The 22,256-nt window shown below is 34.6% G+C and overlaps 4 protein-coding genes across 8 annotated transcripts; 3 read left to right on the forward strand and 1 right to left on the reverse strand.

Moving 5' to 3' along the window:
* Positions 1-1,584: 1,584 nt before the first annotated feature.
* On the forward strand, positions 1,585-5,411 carry LOC107896844 (probable inactive receptor kinase At5g58300). 3 transcript variants are annotated; one of them, XM_016822135.2, is made up of 3 exons: positions 1,585-1,989; positions 3,296-4,582; positions 4,672-5,411. In XM_016822135.2, exons 2-3 carry the CDS (start codon positions 3,304-3,306, stop codon positions 5,277-5,279), a joined length of 1,887 nt encoding a protein of 628 aa, XP_016677624.1. In that variant the 5' UTR covers positions 1,585-1,989; positions 3,296-3,303; the 3' UTR covers positions 5,280-5,411. The 3 variants fall into 3 exon arrangements, with proteins under 3 accessions (XP_016677624.1, XP_016677625.1, XP_040934856.1); XM_016822136.2 differs by lacking the exon at positions 1,585-1,989 and adding an exon at positions 2,022-2,105; XM_041078922.1 differs by lacking the exon at positions 1,585-1,989 and adding an exon at positions 2,378-2,479.
* Positions 5,412-9,348: 3,937 nt separating this feature from the next.
* Positions 9,349-11,520, forward strand: LOC107896847 (ubiquitin-conjugating enzyme E2-17 kDa). Its single transcript, XM_016822142.2, has 5 exons — positions 9,349-9,586; positions 9,692-9,807; positions 10,432-10,559; positions 10,666-10,770; positions 11,255-11,520. The coding sequence occupies exons 2-5, from the start codon at positions 9,738-9,740 to the stop codon at positions 11,396-11,398; spliced, it is 447 nt and encodes a 148-aa protein (XP_016677631.1). The 5' UTR covers positions 9,349-9,586; positions 9,692-9,737; the 3' UTR covers positions 11,399-11,520.
* Positions 11,521-11,750: 230 nt separating this feature from the next.
* Positions 11,751-17,618, forward strand: LOC107896846 (thioredoxin H9). 3 transcript variants are annotated; one of them, XM_016822141.2, is made up of 5 exons: positions 11,751-12,501; positions 13,350-13,416; positions 15,922-16,044; positions 16,391-16,513; positions 16,670-17,618. In XM_016822141.2, the coding sequence occupies exons 1-5, from the start codon at positions 12,452-12,454 to the stop codon at positions 16,718-16,720; spliced, it is 414 nt and encodes a 137-aa protein (XP_016677630.1). In that variant the 5' UTR covers positions 11,751-12,451; the 3' UTR covers positions 16,721-17,618. The 3 variants fall into 3 exon arrangements, with proteins under 3 accessions (XP_016677630.1, XP_016677627.1, XP_016677629.1); XM_016822138.2 differs by having other exon boundaries at positions 12,273-12,501; positions 17,274-17,618; XM_016822140.2 differs by having other exon boundaries at positions 12,491-12,762; positions 17,274-17,618.
* Positions 17,619-18,391: 773 nt separating this feature from the next.
* LOC107896845 (receptor-like protein kinase FERONIA) lies at positions 18,392-21,894 on the reverse strand. The gene has a single exon (XM_016822137.2). It carries the CDS (start codon positions 21,325-21,327, stop codon positions 18,646-18,648), a length of 2,682 nt encoding a protein of 893 aa, XP_016677626.1. The 5' UTR covers positions 21,328-21,894; the 3' UTR covers positions 18,392-18,645.
* Between the last annotated feature and the right edge of the window lie 362 nt (positions 21,895-22,256).

Raw genomic sequence — 22,256 nt, forward strand, 5'->3', positions numbered from 1 at the left:
TTTTTAAAGGATTAAATCAAATTTTTATATTTTTAAGGGAGGCCAAAGTGCAAATTTACTTTTATTAATTTAAAAGTTTAAAAATTTTAAAGGGCTTAAATGAAAAATTTCCCATTTTAGGAGGGCTGAGGCCCTTGCCAACCCCCTCTTAGTTTTGCCCTTGAGTAGGAGATATCCTTGCCATATCATCTAGCCCCCGTGGTGAAGTCATCAACTTTAAAATATGATAATAAGCAACCAAAACCTTTATTCTCTTAAAAGGGATAATACAACTTTTCGCTTTTAAATTTGGCAATTAGATTCACTTTGGTAATTGTACTTTATATTGTTCATTGGTATTAAATTTGGCAACTAAATTCATTTTGATTCCTGAATTTGGATTCCGTCAAAACTTGATGATGTGATCAGTGTTCTTGAAACATGATTGGATTGATTGGTCAGACCAATAAGATAGAGAATCGACCGATATATTGGCCCAAACAAAGGGCTTGAATGCTGAATCGAAAACTACTCAAAATTAGTAAAAATAAAAAAAGGACAAAAACAAATAGTTGAATTGGTTTAATAAATTTTTTTTCTTTTCTAAATTTTAATTATTTATTTAATTATTGATGGTCTATAAGTTGAATCGATCAAACGATTGAATTGGGAACCAGTGGTCTGATTATTGCAACCATTGGTTCGATTATTAGAATACTGTATGTGAGACTGGAAGATTGTACAATATCATTGCCTGAAAATTTATACAATTTTTAAAAATTTTCATCTAAAGATATGACACAATTTTAGAATGTTACATCATCAAACTTCTATATTCTTTTCAAGTCAATGAACCAACATGAATCTAATTGCTAAGTTTAGATATCAAAGTGGATAAAAAAAGTACAATTATCAAATAAAAAAGTACAGTTACCAAACTAAACCTAGCTGCCAAGTTCAAAAGTAAAAAATTATATGAGAGAATCTTTGATGCTAATAACATGACACCTCATCATTAAATAAAATAAAATAAAAATAGTAAAAGGCTTATAAATAAATATTAATAACTTTATTTGAATATAATTAAATAATAATTAATTATATATAAATGATAAAACCTTAAAACTCGATGACTCAAAACCCTAGACCCTTAAACTCAAGATCTTAATGCTAAAAGTTATTAATATTTATATATAATAGTTATGATTAATATTTAATTATATTTAAATAAAATTATTAATATTTATTTACAAATCTTTCATATTTTTTTGTTATTATTTATTGATAGTACGTGAGACTTATGTATTAATCTTGCATCAAATATTATTTCAAATTATATTACCCCTTCAATTAATAATTACAAGAAATAATATAAATTTTTTATTTATTTTTGATGTATATTTTACAATCTATATAAAGCATTGACACCAGCTCATCACTTCTTGTGCTTCAATTAATACTAATGAACGAGATAGGGTATCATATTCTCGGTCAGTTTTTCTTATTATGAATTAAATGGACACTAATCCTTTTGATTTCGTGATAATAATAATTAATTAAACTTTGAGAACAACCATCATTTATTGTGCTTCCCTGAATAAGATTCTGCGTCACTTCAGCATATTCATCTTGCTTTGCCTTTTGTTTTTGTTAGTCCACTGAGTGTGGGTGCCTGCTTGGGAATCTAAGATCAAGACGACTGCAGGCAGCAACGGGACGTAGATATGAATCTTCGAGATCTGCAATTCGGAGATTTAAGAACCACGTTAGCTTAACGGACAAGCCTCACCTGTCGGCTCCTCTATTATATCCCATATCATAAAACATGACAACTACTTTTACTTACATAGCTTTGGTTTCTTTTCTTCTTTAGTTAAGCGTATTGGTGACGAAATGCCGTTAAAAGGAATCCAAGATTTGCCATTTTACCTTCTTCTTCTTCTCTTCTCAACCCCCTCCGCCCTCATCCCTTCTTCTCTCAGCCTCCTACCCTTTCCCCCATTGCTAAAGGTTTGTTTCTTTCACCTCTCTCTTCTTATTCTCTTTCCCATTCATTATATTCTTATAGCATTTGTATTTGCTGCAATTCCATGGCTTTTGTTCCTTGAATTCACCAACTTCTGGAAGTGGGTCTTCTTTATCTACCATTCTTTAGCTTTGCTCTGTTTTTTCTTTACAGTTTCCAATATGTTCCATTCTACGTTGTTTCGGCACTATGTTCTTCAACTTCAAGTTTTCTGTGTTTTCCTTTTGAAAAGAATGAACAATAAATGATGATTTTAGAGGTTCCAATGATTATAATTTTTTAATTAAAAAATTCGAGTCCTTTGTCTACAATGCTACCACTCCTTGGAATCAAGGAATAGAATTAGCATTTCATTGAAACACTAATTGTAGTTAAAGGTCATAAAAAGGCAGCAAAACCGCTTATGATAAACAACCGTCCTCTCCTCTTCACCCACTTAAAAAGCTTCACTCAATAACCTCTGATTAATTCAAAGTAAATAGCTTTGACATTGGGTACTTTTTTGCCTATATTTTGAGCTGAAAAAGAGGACTTTGACTAACCAATGTTGTCTTTTATTATTTTATTTTAATTTATTTTGGTAAACATATATTTGTTCAATTGTTCTTATTATTTCTTTTCCCTGTGATGTAAGTATTGACTGGTTTTCGCTATGATGGATATATATACATTTTAAAATTTGAAAATGCCATGGTTTTACAATTTTGTATCGCTTCCTTGCTTGCTAGCTTTACAATTCATTGCTTTCGCTTTACTGAAAAAAGGATTATGCTTTTGAACCCTTTTTGGTGACGACTTCACTTAACATAACGTTATGCTTACAATTTTTTTTTCTTTTTTAATCTCCCTAAGATATATTACTCTCTTTGCTCATCTTCTTTTTTAGTGACTCATTGATAACTCAATATGATTGTTTTCTGTATGGAAAAAGGTGATCATTCTTTTAATCTTGCTAATTCCCAGATTTCAAGTTTAGACCTTCCCATAATTATATTTCTCTCTGAAAATTTAAATCTTTTGTCTGTCATGGAAAAAAAAAAGCCATTGTTACTGTTAAGAAAAGAGAAGAAAAGCAAAAAGGAAAGCGAAAGAGCAAGAGAAAGCTTTAGGCTAAATTGATGTTTTAACTAAATGCATGATGAAAATTTTGTTAGGCATTGGATTTACATGTCATGATCATGTATTTACTTCTTTGTGTCACACCAATACTGCATGTGTTACATAACACAACTTTCATTTCTGCCATTATTAACAAAAGTACATGTTCTAAATTTCACATTGGTTTGCCAGGGGAAGGAATGAAGACTGATGAGATGAAGCTGCCTTCCTATTTTGCTACATTTGCCTTCCTGTTTCTGTGTTTCCTTTCAGTAAACGTTGCCGACTTAGACTCAGATAAGCAAGCCCTCCTGCGATTTTCTGCCAGGGTTCCTCATGGTCGGAAACTTAACTGGAGCTCTGCTACTCCGGTATGCACTTCGTGGGTTGGCATCAACTGCACCAAGGATCAATCCCGTGTGATGGCTCTCCATCTTCCTGGTGTTGGACTACATGGTCCAATTCCAGCCAATACACTTGGAAAGTTGGATGCTCTCATGATCCTCAGCCTCCGGTTGAATAGTCTTAGCGGTAACCTTCCAACGGATTTACTCTCTCTTCCTTCTCTCCGTTACGTATACCTTCAGCACAACAACTTTTCAGGTCACATTCCTCCATCTCTCCCTCCCCGTTTGAATTTCCTTGATCTCTCCTTCAACTCCTTGACAGGCACCATTCCAGCCACAGTTCAAAACTTGACCAACCTCACTGGTTTAGAGCTTCAAAATAACTCCCTTACAGGACAGATCCCCAATTTCAACCTTCCAAGGCTTAAGCTTTTGAATTTGAGCTACAACAATTTAAATGGATCCATACCATCTTCCCTCCACAATTTCCCTGCTTCTTCTTTTGTAGGAAATCATATATGTGGGCCTCCATTGAACCAGTGTCTTACAATCAACCCTTCTTCACCTTCTCCTTCCCCTACTCATTTACCTCCATCAGCAAAACCAGGGAACTCTCATAGGAAACTAAGTACAGGTGCTATAATTGCCATATCAGTTGGGGGTTCAGCACTAGTTTTATTCTTGTTTCTGTTCCTAGTGCTGCGGTGCTTAACCAGAAAGAACTTTCAAGGCAGCTTTACATCAAAAGCTAATGGTGGAAGGACCGAAAAACCGAAGGAAGATTTTGGTAGTGGGGTGCAAGAGGCAGAGAAGAACAAACTGGTTTTCTTTGAAGGTTGCTCATATAATTTCGATCTAGAGGATTTGTTGAGAGCTTCTGCTGAAGTGCTTGGAAAAGGAAGCTATGGTACAACCTATAAGGCCATCTTGGAAGAAGGAACAACAATGGTTGTAAAGAGATTGAAAGAAGTAGTTGCAGTAAAAAGAGAATTTGAACTACAAATGGAAAATGTGGGAAGGCTTGGTCACCACCCAAATCTTGTACCTCTCCGTGCTTATTACTATTCCAAGGACGAGAAGCTGCTTGTCTACGACTACATACCAGCTGGCAGCTTCTCCTCATTATTGCATGGTACATTTATCTGAACCATACATAACATTACAATCATGTTAATTTGATGAACAAAGTCAAATTTAGATATGTTTGAAACTTCATTGCAGGAAGCAGGGAAAGTGGTCGTCCCTTACCAGACTGGGATACAAGGTTAAAAATATGCTTGGGAGCAGCAAAAGGCATCACCCATCTCCATGCTTCTGGAGGTGGAAAATTCGTCCATGGCAACATCAAGTCCTCCAACGTCCTCCTCACTCAAGACTTACATGGCTGCATTTCTGATTTCGGATTGACTTCTCTAATGAGTTCCCCAACCGTTCCTTCTAGAACGGTAGGATACCGAGCTCCCGAGGCGATAGAAACTCGAAAGTTTACACAAAAGAGTGATGTCTATAGTTTCGGTGTGCTTCTCCTAGAGATGCTGACAGGCAAAGCAGCACAAGTCCAACCATCAGGGCATGAGGATGTGGTGGACCTCCCGAGGTGGGTTCAATCAGTTGTGAGAGAGGAATGGACTGCCGAAGTGTTCGATATAGAGCTGATGAAATACAACGACATTGAAGAAGAGCTGGTGCAGATGCTTCAGATAGCAATGGCATGTGTGGCAAGGTTACCGGACGTGAGGCCTAGCATGGAGGAAGTAACCAGGACGATTGAAGAAATCCGACCATCTGACTCTGAGAACCGGTCTTCGTCAGATCAAGAAGTTGCTTAGCTATTGTGATTTGCAAGGCCTCCGTCCATTATACGTGTGATGTGATTATTTTAGGATTAGTAGAGAATGATTGACAAGATGTGTTTTGAGTATTGACCTCTATACCTATTATTCAATTGCTTTTATTTTTTATTTTTTTGGTTTCCCTTTCTCCCAACTTATTATTAAGTACATATACATATAAATATCTTTTGATTGAAATTATTAATAAACTACCACCACTAGCATATATATATATATTGGTTGCTGTTGCTCTATCACTCAAGTTATCTAATATATATATATATATACACAATTAAGGTAATTTCATGCCATCCTCCACATTGGTTATCTCCTACCTTTTTCACCTTCCCACCAACTTTTTTTTTTTCTTTTATTCACTTTATATATTTTATGGGTATTTTTTAGAGATAATCGTGGGCTAGGCCCAGACAAAATTTTAGGCCTATTTTTTAAGTTCAGGCCTAGCCCAAAATAAAATTGCTAAGCTCAGCCCCGCCCGGCCCATTTTATTTTTTTAGCTTAATTCATTAAATAAAAAATTAAAAATATAATAAATCAAATACATTTAAATACTTAAAAACAAATATTAAAACAAGAAACAAATAAAAAAATGAGACTAAAATAATTCAAATAATACACAAATTGAAAATATAATAAAAAGTGGTTATATTAAAATTGAAAATAAAAAAGTAAATATGATTAAAAATAAAAAAATTATTTCAGCCTGGCCCGGGCCAAAAAAGTTTTACTCGAGGCTCGGCTTGTTTTCTAAACAGGCCTCATTTTTTTGCCCAAACCCATATTTCGAGCCTATATTTTCATCTGAAGGTAGCCCAACCCATGATCACCTCTAGTATCTTTGTTGTCTTCACAAGTTGTGATGGACAAATAACAGCACCTATTATTCGCTAAAACTCCATCGGTCACTAGTAGTTTTTTCTTGAAAAGTGGGTGACTCTTCGACAGTTTTTTAATCTATTTCTATTTTGAGAGTATTTTAGAATAATAATGATTTCATGAGTCGATTTGGACCCATGTTGTCTTAAGTTTTATATGTTTTTTATTTGTTTTCCTATTATTTAATAAGTTTTCAGTTTTAGAAATTTTTGTTTGCTCTTGTAGCAAATTTTTTAGTCTTACTTATGCATGTAACCGTAGTTTTACAAGTGATTTTAGAGATGGTTTTGTTGCTGTCCTCTCTAGTTTGGTAAATACTCGACTCTTTTGTCGATTTTTGCTTGCAGCTTTAGACCATTTGAGGCTGATTTTCTTATCGTATTAAGTGTTTGCAATTACTCGAGATATGTCATGCTTGAGTTGTGACAAGCCAATTGTCAACGTGTCATGATGTTTTATTGATGTTGAGGCTAAAATATTTGTTATGTTGATAGAAATTGTCCTTCACTATCTATGATAAGTGTTTGTTATTTTTTACCTAAATTGTATGATTTCAATCATTAAATAAATTAATAAATTTGTGTAACATATTAACAAACTGACTTTAATTGCAATATGGGTCCCGTTTATTATATATCAAATTTGTTTAAATTAATTAAATTTGTTAACAATAATATAATTAAAAATTTTATATTTATCATTTAATCTAGTAAATGATTTACATGTTAAAATTCTGTTCTTTTCTTTTCTAATTGATATCTTTAATGCTCAGCCATGTTGTAATATTGGTTGATTGATTTTTTTTTAAATTGCATTTTTATCGTATTATACGTACAATTTATAAAAATAAAAATTATTTAATATAAAAATATTTTAATATATTTTAATTAATAAATACAATCAATTCATGTAATATAAAAGGTATGTAGACTAATATACTATATACAAGGTATAGAAGTGAAGTATTTTATATTGCGGAAAGTGACACTTTCTATGATTGACACCTAAGTATTTTGACTATAAGCATGATATAAGTTTTATTTTTAATTGATATTTTTTAAAAATAAAATATTTTTATTAATTTATTACGTGAAAATTCTTCAATTTATACTTTTTAACTTCCACACTTAGAAAATTATCCAACGTATTACTCTGGAGATCAAAATTAAAATAAATTTGATAATATCTACTTAAAATAAAATTGTTTAAATACATTATATTTTTCTTAAAATTGTTTATATTTTTTTCTTTAATAGGCTTCAATTTTTTTAAATTATAATATATCTTTTAACATATATAAAATATGCAATATATAAAATTATTTTAAATAAAATTCTATCGTATAAAAAACTAGTTTTTATTTATATTTGTTATATGCCTATTATGATTAAATTAATACCTAAATATACTTTCATGTCTAAAATGCTAAAATACAAATAAGAAGAAATTAAAATTGTTTTTTTATTATATAAATATTATTTTTAATTATCTCTATGCTCCATCTAAATAGAAGATTAACTCAGTCATTATTATATAAATATAAAATAGGCAATAATTAGTTAATTAATAAATAATTTTAAATCGCTCAATCATTGCCGGAAAAGGTTATTGAGTTTGAAAGTGAGATTAACTCATTACTTGGAAGTGGAGTACATGTCTAACTCAAAGTTGAATTTAATTAAAGAAAGGGTAATTTATTTATTTTATTTAAAAATTTAATAAAAAAATTGATGTCACAAATTAATCAAATATTAATTCGATTAACGAAATTACATTGATATCTTTTCATATTTAACATAAGTTATATTATTTAAGGGTATTTTAATCTTTTATTTTAAAAAATAATGTTAAATATGACTCCTATTTTCAGTCAAATTTGAAAAATAATCTTTCAGTTAAACTTTGTTTACTTATTTCAATCAAACACTGATTAGTTTAGATTATTTTATTATTATTTGATCTATGAATTTAGCCTATAAATAGACTCTTTTATAACCTTAGAAAATATACCCATTAGAGATTAGAACTCATAACACATTTGTGGGTTCTTTGTTTTCGGGTTTTTGGGGTTTAATTTTTATATCCATCTTTTGTACTCTTCGTTCTTTTGCCATTATAGTAAAATTATCTTTGCTCGTGGTTTTTTATCCTCTTTGGAGGGGTTTTTTCACGTTAGATTTGTGAGTTTAATTTCTCAATTTATTCTGCAATTTTCTTGTTCGTTGCTTAACCGAGTCGAAATCCTAACAAATAATAATAAGCATATGATAATATTTGAACTCATGTCAATTCCATTAATAAAATCTTAAATTTATTATTCAATCAAAGCTTTATTTTAATACTTTTATATATTTTAATTTTGTTATGCACACTTTATTAACATCATAAATTATATATCTATACTATTATTTAAATATTTGGGTTTTTTTAGCATAATTTAAATCCTTAATTTGGTGTTACAAGTCAATTCAGCGCCTTCTCAATTAAGAAAATTAATTTGATGTCCTTTAGTATTTAAAATAAAATATATTATTTAAAAATACTTTAGTCTTTTTATTTAACCAATGCTAATTGCATTAATAAAACTGTATTTTACCACTCAACTAAAGCTTTATTTTGATTCTGAAATAGATATTAATTTTATTATATACACTTATTACCTCTATCAATTGTATATCTATAATATTATTTAAGTTCTTATTTGAGTTGGTGTTACAAGTCAATCGAGCACTAAATTAATTAGTGAAATTATGAAAATATCATTTTATTATTAAAATTAATTATATTATTCGAAGATGCTTTAATAATAAAAAAATTATATATGGTGGGATTTAACCTATGTTATTCATGTCAATAAAGCATTAATTTTATAACTGAAGTAAAGTTTTATTATATTATGATATTTACATTTCAATTGTATTATAATAATTTATTACTTTAATCAATTATATATATTCGTAATGTTATTAATTGAGTTGGTGTCAAAAATTAACTCAATACTAACTAATAATAATATCATGTATAATTATAATTCATTTAGTATTTTTTTAATATGAAGTATTTACTATCTAAATTTATTTACTCACAATTTAAGTTTTTTTCTATTTTAATATTATACATATTCATTATTAATTAATTTTTAATTATACTGATTATTTATCTAATACTTGTATTTTAAATATTAAGTTTGCGTGTGATAAGATTCCTCTTGCTTATATAAAAAACTGTTATTTCTCTCCCTCTGTTTTGAGTGCAAAATCAAGGGGTTGCCGGTGGAATCGACGCGCTCGTTGAGGGCCAAGGAAGGAAGGAGGAAGAGAGAGAGAGAGATAAAAAGGAGAATCTGCTTCAAAGTTTCAAACTTTCCCGTCTCATATCTAATCCCCAATTTCTCTCTTCTGCTCTAGGTATATTTTCCTTTTTTTTCACAACTTTCTTCTTCAAGCTTTACTTTCACCGTGGTTGCTATATATTGTTCTTTATGTGATGGTTTTTTCTGATTTTGCCTTCAGGTTCCTTCCTGTTCTCTTAGGATTCTTGTGGTCTGTTCAAAGCGTCATGGCATCGAAGCGGATTTTGAAGGAACTCAAGGATTTGCAAAAGGATCCACCCACTTCTTGCAGTGCAGGTCCCTTTTCTTTTTCTGGACAGACATAAATTTTATGCCCCTCCTGATAATAACTTCATTTATACCACTTTGTCTATTTTTCTTTTCTCTGGTTTCATGTACAATACGTGTCATTTATATACCCATGAATTTATTGAATTCCATTTAGGATTATATGTATTTGGCTGTATACGTATAACCTTTGCTCAAGCAAGCTTACTTTTGTCCATCCCCAGTGCTTATCGCTGAAATTCCTTAACCATGGATGCTGAGGGTCGGACCCTCAACATGTCGAGGTTTTGTCTCTCTGTCGAGAGCGCTGATGGGTTCACAAAGGGGGTGCGCCTATCGGGATGCCTGAATAGGCAGGAGCCATAGTTGCTGAAGAGCGAGCACATGGTGCCATGGTTGCCGAAAAGCAAGCTAATGGCAAGGCTCGAACTCAAGACCTCTACTATATAGAATTCCTTGAGGGAGCCAGGGTACGGCTTGGGCTAGTGATCCTCAACAAAGTAGCATGGGTCCGAAGTCCTTAAGTTTTTAGTCTACAAAATTTTCAAGTCACATTCTTTAGACCTAACTTTTGTCATGTGATGCTCTATTATGTCACTAACCTCGGGATGCTTGCACTTTTTTTTGTGATAGGTCCTGTAGCTGAAGACATGTTTCATTGGCAAGCAACACTCATGGGCCCTTCCGATAGCCCTTATGCGGGAGGTGTATTTTTAGTTAGTATTCATTTTCCTCCAGATTATCCTTTCAAGCCCCCTAAGGTAGTTTGCTTCACCTGGATCGTTTTATTATCCCTTTTCTGTGTGCGTAGAATGTTGTTTGAGTGGTACGTACTCTTTTCATGGATAATGCTGCCATCATGTTTAGGTTGCATTTAGGACCAAGGTTTTCCATCCAAACATCAATAGCAATGGGAGCATTTGTCTTGATATCCTAAAAGAACAGTGGAGTCCAGCCCTAACCATTTCCAAGGTTTGACCTTACTCCTGCTAACCTTATGGTATTTCATACACATGCAGAATCTCGGTTTTTGGCTGACTATGGCTGCACAAAAGTTTCTCTGGTGTCACTTTTAATTGATTTCAATATCCTTGGGTAAAATTACTTTCTATTGGTTATAAGTTAGACTTGCATTTTACGAGTTTGTACGCGTTTCCAACATACGAACAATCACTGCCGTTACTCCCCGAGTTTAATTTTCTTTCTGGGAATTGAATAATTAATATCAGAAGAGAATTTCTTTCTGGGAATTGAATAATTAATATCAGAAGAGAAAGACCAACCTTGATCAAATATCATTGGCATTATATTGTCATTGTTACTATCCTTCTTTGCATTGGCTTCTGCTGCTGCTTGGAAATTTAAGTAATTTTTGGTCTTAAATATCATTAGAGCTTGTCTTAGAATAAGATAACATGGTAAAAAAAAAAAAAGTTTAACTCCAATGCAAAACCAGGTTCTGCTCTCGATCTGCTCGTTGTTGACTGATCCAAACCCTGATGACCCACTTGTTCCGGAGATTGCACACATGTATAAGACTGATCGGGCAAAGTACGAAGCGACAGCATGTGGCTGGACCCAGAAGTATGCCATGGGATGATGGTGGTTAGTGTGTAATACGTATTGGCTTTGGTACGATGCCATATATGTGTTAAAACCTTCATATATTTTGATTTGGATTTGAATTACGTGGACATCTTATATGAAAGGCATTTCCTAAAACTTTCATGCTTATAAATGGAGGATTATGGTTTGACGATAAAATTTTTAACAGTTAAAAATATGCCATCAGTCCTTGTGCTCTTCCAACATTTGGAATTTAGTCCCTATATTAAAATTGTTAAAATTTTTTATTAAATTCAAGTTCATTTCATTACAATTTTACTTTTTTAGTTACATGGTTGTTAGGTAAATTTTTTTTTTATTTCAAAATTTCACACCATATGTTTAATAAAAAACATTTAACAGGGTCAAAATTTTAAAAATAAAAGTGTAAGATTGAATTTTAAATTTTTTGAAAAGTGCAGGGACTGATTAGGTCTTTAAATGCAAAAGTTGAGGTAAGAAACCATCATGTTCATATATCAAATAATTATATCCATAAATGGACAACCCAACGCTTAGGGCAACTGAAAACAGTTGCCAAACTTTAGGTAAAACGAATCGTAATTCTTTAACCACAACCTCATAATAGGGTTGTTGATTTAGCTTCAAGCTTAAGAATTTCTTTAATTAATTTTAAATTATACATACTTGAATGGAACAACTTGATTTCAGCACAGAAAATTTCTTGTTCCATAACATTAATTATTTTACTTACGAAAGTTTGAAATTGCATTTAAGTACTAAAATAATTTACTTTTTTCAATTATTGACCCATTACTTTTTTTCCTTCCAAATTTGCTTGTATGAATGTATTTAATAGGTAAATTTTGATTAAAAAAACTACTAAATATATAAATAAAAATAACTAAATCGTGCCATAATTGTAATAAAGGATTAGTCGGAAAAATGAATATGTTAGAAATTAGTGGAATATTTTGATCTAAAAATTTTTAGTTATTCTAAAAAATAAAATATAAAATAGAAATTAGAAAAATCCAAAATATTGGATCAACCAACCTGTTGGCAACAGCGAAAAACATGGGGGTATATGAGTAAATTGAGATACAAAAGGCAAGGATCCAAACAGTCAGAGAACAGGTCAGTCCTTCGAAGCTTGAGCCTGCTTGACTCCATTCCTGTTTGTGTTTGAGACTTTGGGCTTCCAATCTACTACTCTGTTTCCTTCATTGATTTTTCAGAAGCTTTTCTTACCCAAAATTTTCTGCTTACTCATTCTTTATTTAATTTCTACATCATTAGATTCCTTAAACCGCAAGGTTACTTTAATTTTCGCATCTAGTATTGGATTCTTTTTATTGTCACCAATCTAATCGGAAAATCAAGCCTTAATCTTTACAGGTAAATTAGCCGTCGCTTTGTTCTAAGTTGGTAATTGACGGGTGTTCTATTAATCTTCTTAGCTTGCATTCCTAGCTTGCGTTTGTCTTTGTTTCCATTTGTAGAGTACTTTCAGATTACTCTTTTACTTTTCTGTTTCCTTTCTTGGTATTTGTTAAAATTCTGATAATTCAAGTGAAAAAGCTATGTCTAAATGTCGTTGGAATTCTTGTTGCATTTTGACTATTTGTTCAATCGAATGAGAATTTCATTTTTGGAGGTTTTCTTTTGCTTTATTTGCAAGGATTTGAGAAAGCAAATAGCATGATTTGGTTTTGTATATCATAATTTTGGGTTTGAAAAACAGGATGGATGTAACTTGTTCAGAAATGTAAATATATACCCTTAGGGTTTTATCCAAGTATTGTTTATTAGGAAATAATACAGCTATTATGCCTTTTGAAGTTTATTGCCTGTGTGGAAGTAGTGAGGATTTACTTTTAACTTGTTTAAGATTGATTATTGTGTATAAATTGATAGTTAAAATTGATTCTTTACCATGGACTTAGTCTGCAATGTCTGGACTTTGATGTCTTCCCAACTTTCAGGGGTACTGATACATTGCTGCAGTTGGCGTTTTGGCATTTTTCAAATATGGGACATTGCTTCTCTAAGGTAAGTGCTCTTAGCACATTTTATTTATTTTATAGAATGCAATTTTGGTTTTCTCGCCTAACAATTATCGTTCTGGTTCTCGGGTTTTCTGCATTTATTTATCTATTAGTGAATAACATTTTGATAGGTTTAGTAACTGTACTGCCGCAAGAACAGGGTATAATCCTTTGGTCTTTTGAGTTTTTAATGACTTAATAATATATCTGATGAGAGAATTATGTTGGCCAAGATGCAATGAATCTTTAATTAAATACCAAAAAATGTTCTCAACTTTTCAAAATTAAAGTTTGCTGATATTTTACGTCCATTATTGGACATGCAAATTTGTTCTGAAACATTTTTCATCCAATTTAAACTTCTCAGAGTTCTTGCATTTATTTAAAGCTGCTGAACGGTTGTCAGCATGACATTTGTTGATACAGGTCTGGGTTGTGGAGAAGTGTGGTTTACATTGTGGTGCTTACAGCCTGATATGCTGGTTCAAAAGCTAGGAGAGGTGTTTTTTTTGGCAGATTTTGGGTAGTTAAATGTCTTCCACACTTCCTACAAGACTTGAACTAGATGGTCGTATTTGCTGTCGGTCCTCCTGTACCCTTTCTCCACTCCCAACATTGTCAAGCCCATCATCTCTAGTGATGCTTCCCTCATCAGATTTTTTTTTGCTTATAAACTCAACACCCTGTTGTATTTCATCGATCAGTAGTCTCATCATCATCATTCAGCCCATTTCTACAATCATCAAAACTCACTTTTTTTTTTATCATTGCTGATACACTTGCTCCTTCCAGGTTTACTATTTCATCTTCCTCCACTTGCATCCTTCGCATTTTCAGAGCTTAGAGGTTTGACAGTGTTGGGAATGGAGAAAGGGCGCAGGAAGAGGAAGATGAAATAGTAAACCTAAAAGGAGCAAGTGTGTTAGCAACAGTAAAGAAAGTGATGTCCATGTGGATGTTGATGACAAGGTGGGTGATGGTGTTGGTGAGTAGGATGATGGTGATGGTGATAATGTTTTAATTCTTGATTCTGTCAACATGGTGGATAGATGTGCAAGAGGAAACCATGCTGGAGACTGCATTGTTGGTGATTGGTTAAAAGGAGAGTATTGTATTAAATGCAATAGCAGCAGTGGCTAGGTTTTGGTCTGCAGCAAAAATGGCTGCCCAATTGCTTTCCATGAGGTGTGCATAACTTGGAAACTTGAATTTGATTATATGGGTAAATTCTATTGACCTTATTGTTGGCACAAGCAGCAAGTGGCCAAGTTCAAACAGCTGAGAATGAAAGCTATGTTGACAAAGAAGGAATTGTCCAACTTCATATGTTTGAGAAGGGATGGTGGAAGTGAAGAGAAGCAAGAAGGTGAAATGGTGAATATGAAAGGAATGAGTTTGTCAGCAATGGCAAGGGAAGTCGGTTTTGGTGATAGTGGAAATGGGCTTAAATGATGATGGTAAAAGAAACATGGGTGTTGAGTTTATAAGCATAGAAAAATCTGATGAGGGAAGCATATTTAGATCTCATGGGTTTGACAATTTTGGGAATAGAGTTGGTTCTGGTGATTGTGGGAATAGGCTGAATGATGGTGATAAAGGGTCATTCATAATAATTACGATGAAACATAGGTGTTGAGTTGATAAGCAAAGAAAAATCTAATGAGTGAATCATCTTTAGTGCTGATGGGTTTGACAATGTTGAGAATGGAGAAAGGACGCGGGAGGATATAAAAATTTCTTTGTGAAGATGATGAAATTGATGAGGATCGATGGCAAATAAGGCCATCCCATTCAAGCCTTATAGGAATTGTGAAAGACACTTACATGCCCAAACTTTGCCAAAATACCGTCAAAAACCCAAAAGCACCTTTCCTAGCTTCTTAACCACCATACGCAGCTCTTAGCATCACTGTGTGAACTACCCTTCTCCTCCACAACCTAGACCTATATCAACAAAAGTCATGATGACAATTGTTCGGCAGCTTTTAATAAAAAAGCTAAAAATGCAAGAACACTGAGCTGAAGAATATGCAGATCCTACCGTTTATATGTTCTTATATAGCTACAGGATTTTGTTCCTTTTTTGGTAGTGTTTGTTGCAAACTGTTCACACTAATAATAGACCATAATTGTTTTTTTAAATATATATACATGTGTTAGCTATATAGTTTCTCAGGTGAACTGGTTTTCTAGACCTCTTTGTTGACTAACTATCATTTATTTATTGTAAAAGTTCTGTTTAACATTTATTTATAAAAAAGAAAACAGACATTTTACCGTACTACCGATAAGTCTAATGCCTACCTCAAGATTCTACTGTCTTGCCTTCGGGAATGGGATTCGGTCCGAGAAAGCCATTCAATGGTTTTGTTAATGATGTGTTCTTTTAACTAAGAAAGATGATGGTTTAGTCTTTACCGACTTTTTTTTGTCTCAACACTTACTGCAATCCTGCGTGGGTTATCAGTTCTACCTGGTTAAAGTTGTTTGATACCTGTGTTACCTGTAGGATAAATCTGACGGATCTGATTCAGAACAGGCTGTTGAGTTTGTTGGTGGAAATGTGCACCGGGTTACCTCTAAGGAGGATTGGGATCAGAAGTTGTCTGAAGCGAAGAGAGATGGCAAGATTGTAAGCTTCTTATTACTTTCTACTCAGGCAAGGTAACAGGGCAGTAGTAACGATGCTAGAGGATTTCCCATCATTTCTCAAACCTCTATTCGTTTAATTTCTATACCCTTGGGAGTAAAACCCTATCCGTTTTAATATGTTCTCACACATGAAAATTCTATATGTGAATAGCTATATCTACGATGGCCGTAGCTGCTTTATGGATCCCTTTCTCCTTTAATTTGCCTTTTCCTGGAAAGACTACATGCCCTGAGTTCACTCATAAGCCTTGCTTGTTTACTTGAGAATTTATTGTTTTTATGAATCCCTTGATTTATCTAATGTCTAAAGCCCAATGATTTATCAGGTTATTGCAAACTTCAGTGCGACATGGTGTGGGCCTTGTAGAATGCTTGCACCATTTTATTGTGAACTCTCAGAGAAGCACCCTTCTCTAATGTTCTTGTTGATAGATGTTGATGAACTAACTGTAAGTATTGAAACGTCTATCTGCCACCTCCAACTTTATATATACATGTCATGTGTTTCTGTATGCGTTATATTCTTTTTCATTTGTGTCTAGTGATTAAAAGAGTGGTCTGCTATATGGACTGTATCCTGACAATTTACTCTTTGGTACTGTCAGGGGAATTGTCTTATCAACAGCTTCGCCCCATTGCATAAAAACCAAATTTAGCTCGATATACATGAGTGGCAGTCATTCACTCAATTATCAGTAGCAAATAGACCTGTTCATGTGGACCTGACCATCAAGCCAACCTGATCAATCAAACATGAGCCCAATTTGACCATAAAAAGCCAACGACTCACCCGAAATGGCCTAAACCTAAAGTGACCAAAACCTGATATGATTCTAACCCTTAATGATCTGATCTGATCCTAAAACTGACCTGAACTAAGATCACCGAAAAATTTAAAACTTGAATTGGCACGAACTAGATTGATTCGGCCCAAAGCAAACCTGATCCATCCAATGACAGGTTTAGTAGCAAATATATAGGATCCCAAGCGGGCAAGCATGCTACTAGCTTCATCTTGATAACTCGCAGGCTCGAATCATGCAGAAAAAGTTTAGGGTTGTATAATAGTGTGCAGTGGGTCAGTCTCCACATATAGCTAGGGGAGATAAATCTATATATATGTATGTATGTACAAAATAAGTGACATTTTAGTTGATTATTTATACTACTATCATTACTATAAAGTAGCCAAATTGATTGGTGATACAGGATTTCAGCACCTCATGGGATATTAAAGCCACTCCTACATTTTTCTTTCTTAAAGATGGGCAGCAAATAGACAAGCTTGTTGGAGCAAACAAGCCAGAGTTGCAGAAGAAGCTTACTGCTGTTTTAGATTCGGTGGGGAATCATGGGAAATGACATTTGTGAGGTTTCCAGTTTCAAAGACTTGGCAGTATCTTCTTTTCTGTCTCTGTTTGTGTTGTCGTGAGCTTTGGTTGAATGTGGTGTATTTGTAAACTGTTGTTTGTTATATAAGTGTAATATTTGCAATGCCTGGTTGCATCAACGACCCTCGTTTATCAATGACCTTGTTAAGTTTGTGCAGCTTCATTCACTCTATTTTTCAAAGTTTTTTTTTTCTTTTTCACATCCATGTTATTTGTGATATGCTATTACTCTTCCTATTGTTCTTTTTATATTTTTGACAAGTGGTCTGGGATAGGGATTGTCTATCGATCAAATCCAGGATCGATGGCAACTAAAGATTCGAACACAAGTACTTTATAAGTCCACTATAGGTGGATGTATATGGTTTTTTCTTTTTAAAAAAGAAACTATTAATCTGTATGGAAATATACATTTTTATGAGGTACGATAATAAATAGCTTCATATAGATGTAGAGTAGACAGATGGTTGAAGTAGCTGTAATTAACTTTTCAGATTTTCAGATTTCAACATTTTATTGTAATTATCTTTTTTTAAAAAGAAAGTGATATATGCTTTGGTGTTTTTGGTCTGTTAAAGGAAAAGTGAAGATCCCAATTAGGATGGTGCCAGAGGAGAGCCTGGATGAACCCTTTCTGCCTTTATACTAAAAAGTGGGGCATTCAGTGGCAAGTCTTCAACGTATGACGTATGCCATCCATTCCATAGTGGAGTGTGGACCCTAAAACAGTATTCTACAGCCTCAATTTTATAACATAATGAATCAACCTTGTTTGAATTAAAATACCTTAATAACCCTACTTTCCTATCACATCACTTTATTTTAATTGAAAACACTTTAGCAGAGGGCCTTCCCCTCTAATTTCTTGCGATGCCAATGCCGGCTCATTCTTTCTTTTCAGCACAATTCAAATATATTTCATTTCTAAGGGAAGAATAAAAGTGATTCTCATGTCATGGACTATTGACCATTAGAGGTTTACATAATAGGACCACCTTTTTTCTTATATTTCTTTTACATGCAAGTTACAACCACCCCACTTGGATTATAACACATATTACCAGAGTGAATATATAAAGCAGATTGTACTAATTATAAGTGAAATGAATGCCACAACAAAACTCAATATTCCTATATTCCATTCCATGCCATGCTCAAGTCATGCAACAATCACTTGTGCACTTCTCATCTCAACGCCCTTTAGGGTTCATGATCTGTGAGAAAACAGCACTAGGTGTCAAACCCTCTAAGTCTTCACTAGCCAGGCTGCGACCACCGATGCTCATGCTCATCCCGCTGCTCCTAGAATCAGTTATGTTACCATCAAACCCCAGGGATGCATTAGGATCTTTCTTCCCTTTACAGGTTCCTTCATAGCTCCCCTCCTCCATGTCCATTTCACCAATTCCCTTCCCACTCTCTTCTGCACTCTCCTGCAGCTGCAAGGCAAACTCAAGGTTCCACAGCACATCACCCATAGATGGTCTCTCGATTCCCTCATCAGCCACACACTTCATTGCTGTCTCGGAAAACTTTTTGAAACATTCCAGTGTTATCTTCCCTTTCAGATAAGGATCCATAATCTGATCTAAGATGCCTTTCTTGTGACAATGTGCAGCCCACTCTGCAAGGCTCACTTGTTCCTTCGGCAGTGTAGGATTCAATGCTGGACGTGCACACAGGATCTCAAAGAGGACAACCCCGAAAGAGTAAACATCAGACTTATCAGTTAGCTGCTGCCGTCTGAAATACTCAGGATCCAAATAGCCAAAGCTACCCTTCACGACAGTGCTCACATGAGTATGATCCAATGTGGGGCCAGTTTTTGATAATCCAAAATCAGAAACTTTCGCCACCCACTTCTCATCCAGAAGAATGTTTGTTGTCTTCACATCCCGGTGGATGATGGTGTGCTTGGCACCGGTGTGGAGATAGTGCAAACCGCGAGCAGCCCCGATGCATATTTCAAGCCTTTGCTTCCAAGGAAGAGGTGGCTTTTTTGTTTTGTATAGATGTTCACGCAATGTTCCATGAGCCATATAATCATAAACTAGGATCATTTCACAATTCTCTTCACAGTAACCAATCAACGAAACAAGGTGGCGGTGTCGAAGTTTTGAAAGCATTTCAATCTCAGTCTGGAACTCATGCACACCTTGCTCAGATAGCGGATTGCCACGCTTGATTGCAACTTTAGTTGTCCCGCCATCAATTTCTCCTTTGTAAACTTTGCCAAAACCTCCCACCCCAAGGACTAAAGCCTCATCAAAGTTGTTTGTGGCAGACTTGATCTCGGCAAATGAGAAATGGCGGCAAAGGTTTGAAGGGAGGGATGAAGCATAGCTCCCTGTAGTATTTGTCTTTGCTGAACCTGCTGAGTGTGAATTTCCGTACAATGAAAGAGGAAGCCATCCTGATGGCCCATCACTCGGGCTCGTATAATTTCCATGCCTTCGACGACGTGATGCAGTAACAACACAGAAACCAATAACAAGAGCTAGAACCAGTCCACCACTGACTCCCCCAGCGATAATTGCTTTCTGGTTCTTCGAATGACCTTGGCTAGATGGCAAAGCTAATGATGGATTAACTACATTCTGTTTTGGACCAGGGGTTGGATTGGGCCCTGCTAGATTGCTTTTTGGGTCACTTATCTTGAATATCTCCACACCATTTAAGAGTGCATCATAATACTGGGGCTTGCTACTTGGGTCTGGACGCAATGCAAGCCATAGATCCTGCTGTGAATTCCCTCCAGGAACAATGACTACATAATCCCTAAACACAGGAACATCAACTTCATCTGCCAGCGCAATCACATCAACGCCTTGCTCGGCAGTTTGATTGTTAAGGAAGACATCAAACACTCTCTGATTAACCTTAGTAATGTTATCCGTAAACTCACAGAAATGTAGCCTAACCAAGTAAGAGAATCCAGAGTCAACACTGAACAACCAGGTTAAATTATAATTATAGTTCACTTGAGCATTTGGCCCCATGGATCTAGCAGTGGTGTACACATCTTGTGGTGCAATATACCTCGGCATGGTACCATAATCGATTGTCACGTTCGGATCCGCAGCCCCTGAAACTCCATGTGCAGCCCCAAAAAGGTAGGGCTGGTCATCATACCAAGACCTAAACAGACCTGTATCACCAGAAGGCGAGATATCGTTTCCACCCACATTCAGCCGGTAAATATTCTCGAGAGTTGTGCTGTTATCGATGGTGAACTGTGAGTTCTGCCCCACAATCGTTATCCCATCGGTATTACTATAAATATCAGGCATTGACAAAACCTCAATCCCATTGACAAACGCATACGCATTGGAAGGGGTCGAACCGAGACTAAATGTCAAGTTCAAGCGGTCACCATCTACATTGATGGAATACTCCTTAACAATAAAGGCATAATTCTTAGCTTCACTTGTTTGAGCAGCACTGAAATTCTTAAGAAGAGTATAAGAACCAGATGTGACGGAAAACAAAGCATTGCTCGAATTCCGGCCATCATATGAATTAGCATAGAAATACAACCTAACAAATTTCCGACCAGCTACGACCGGGAAACTATAGGTAAAGTTAGAGCGGAAAACCCGGGCGGTCAAGTAAGGAACTTCGGGGACCGCGGGATCTTGCGTGGCAGCTCGGGAAATGACGGAATTCCCAGTTCCGACTAGAAACTTGGACCCAAAATCCGGGGTCCATTTCCGATTATCGTTGTCGGAAAGCTCTGATTTTTCGCCGCAATTTAGGAGGATTTTCTCAGTTGGTACATAATCAGCAGCTAAGACAAGTTGAAACAACAGCAACAGCAAGGACACAAAAGTTATAACAGACATCGGAAAGGAGGGATCAGCTGAGTTCCTCATGAGTTCATAATGCGGGATCCGAGACAGAAAAAGAAAAGACTTAATATTTGAGCAGCAATGAAAAAATGAATGCAAGCCCAGAATTCCTTAGCTAAAAGAGCGTAAAGATTTGAGATCCAAGGGACAAGCTAGCTACCTCAAAAAGGCAAACCCGCCCAAAAAAAAGTTGGTCGTGAAATACCGTGTAAATGAAGAGAGTTTCAAGCCATTTTACCTTTTTTGGAAGCCGAAGAAAGAAAGAAACTGAGTGAGTGAAATGGGAGAAGATGGTAAGGGCGAGATATTAGGTCATATTTTGTTTAATAATTGGAGAAAGAAAGATAGTAGGTGAGTGAACCAACATTTGAGTTATGGTGTGTATCTGAAATGGGAAGTTCGTAGTGCTACAACCTACAGCTAGGCAGCTAGCGGAGGTGATGAAAACACATGTGGAAAGGACAAGAACAGCCTTGAACGCGTTTTAATATTACAGATGAGGGTTTGAAGATCGGATGACAGTGAGATAAGATCAGATACATCGATTGATTGAGTTTTTTTTGTAAGGCGCTCTTTTCTACAGTTTTTCCCTTTCCGTTGCCAACTTGCTTGTATTTGCATAGATCATGCACCTCAGCTGTGATCCATTTGCATTTTCATTGCAATTAATGCATTATTTTTTTGGTGAGACATTATTCATGGGTTATATTTAATTTTTCTCATGTACTTTGTAAGATTATCATTAATAATAGTATTACCGAAATTTCCTTTCAAAAAATTATTATTATTAAAATTTTATTATAAAATTTAAAAGAAATATAAAATCAACAAGAGGTAAGAAAAAAAAAAGAATGATTCAACTTTCACATTAGCATCTAATATTAAAGACCTATATTAAGCTACTCTATAAATGATTTAGGGGTTATAAAATAATAAATTTAGGGATTCTGGAC

This window comes from Gossypium hirsutum, chromosome A10 (assembly GCF_007990345.1).
Source record: "Gossypium hirsutum isolate 1008001.06 chromosome A10, Gossypium_hirsutum_v2.1, whole genome shotgun sequence".
Taxonomy (NCBI): Eukaryota; Viridiplantae; Streptophyta; class Magnoliopsida; order Malvales; family Malvaceae; genus Gossypium; species Gossypium hirsutum.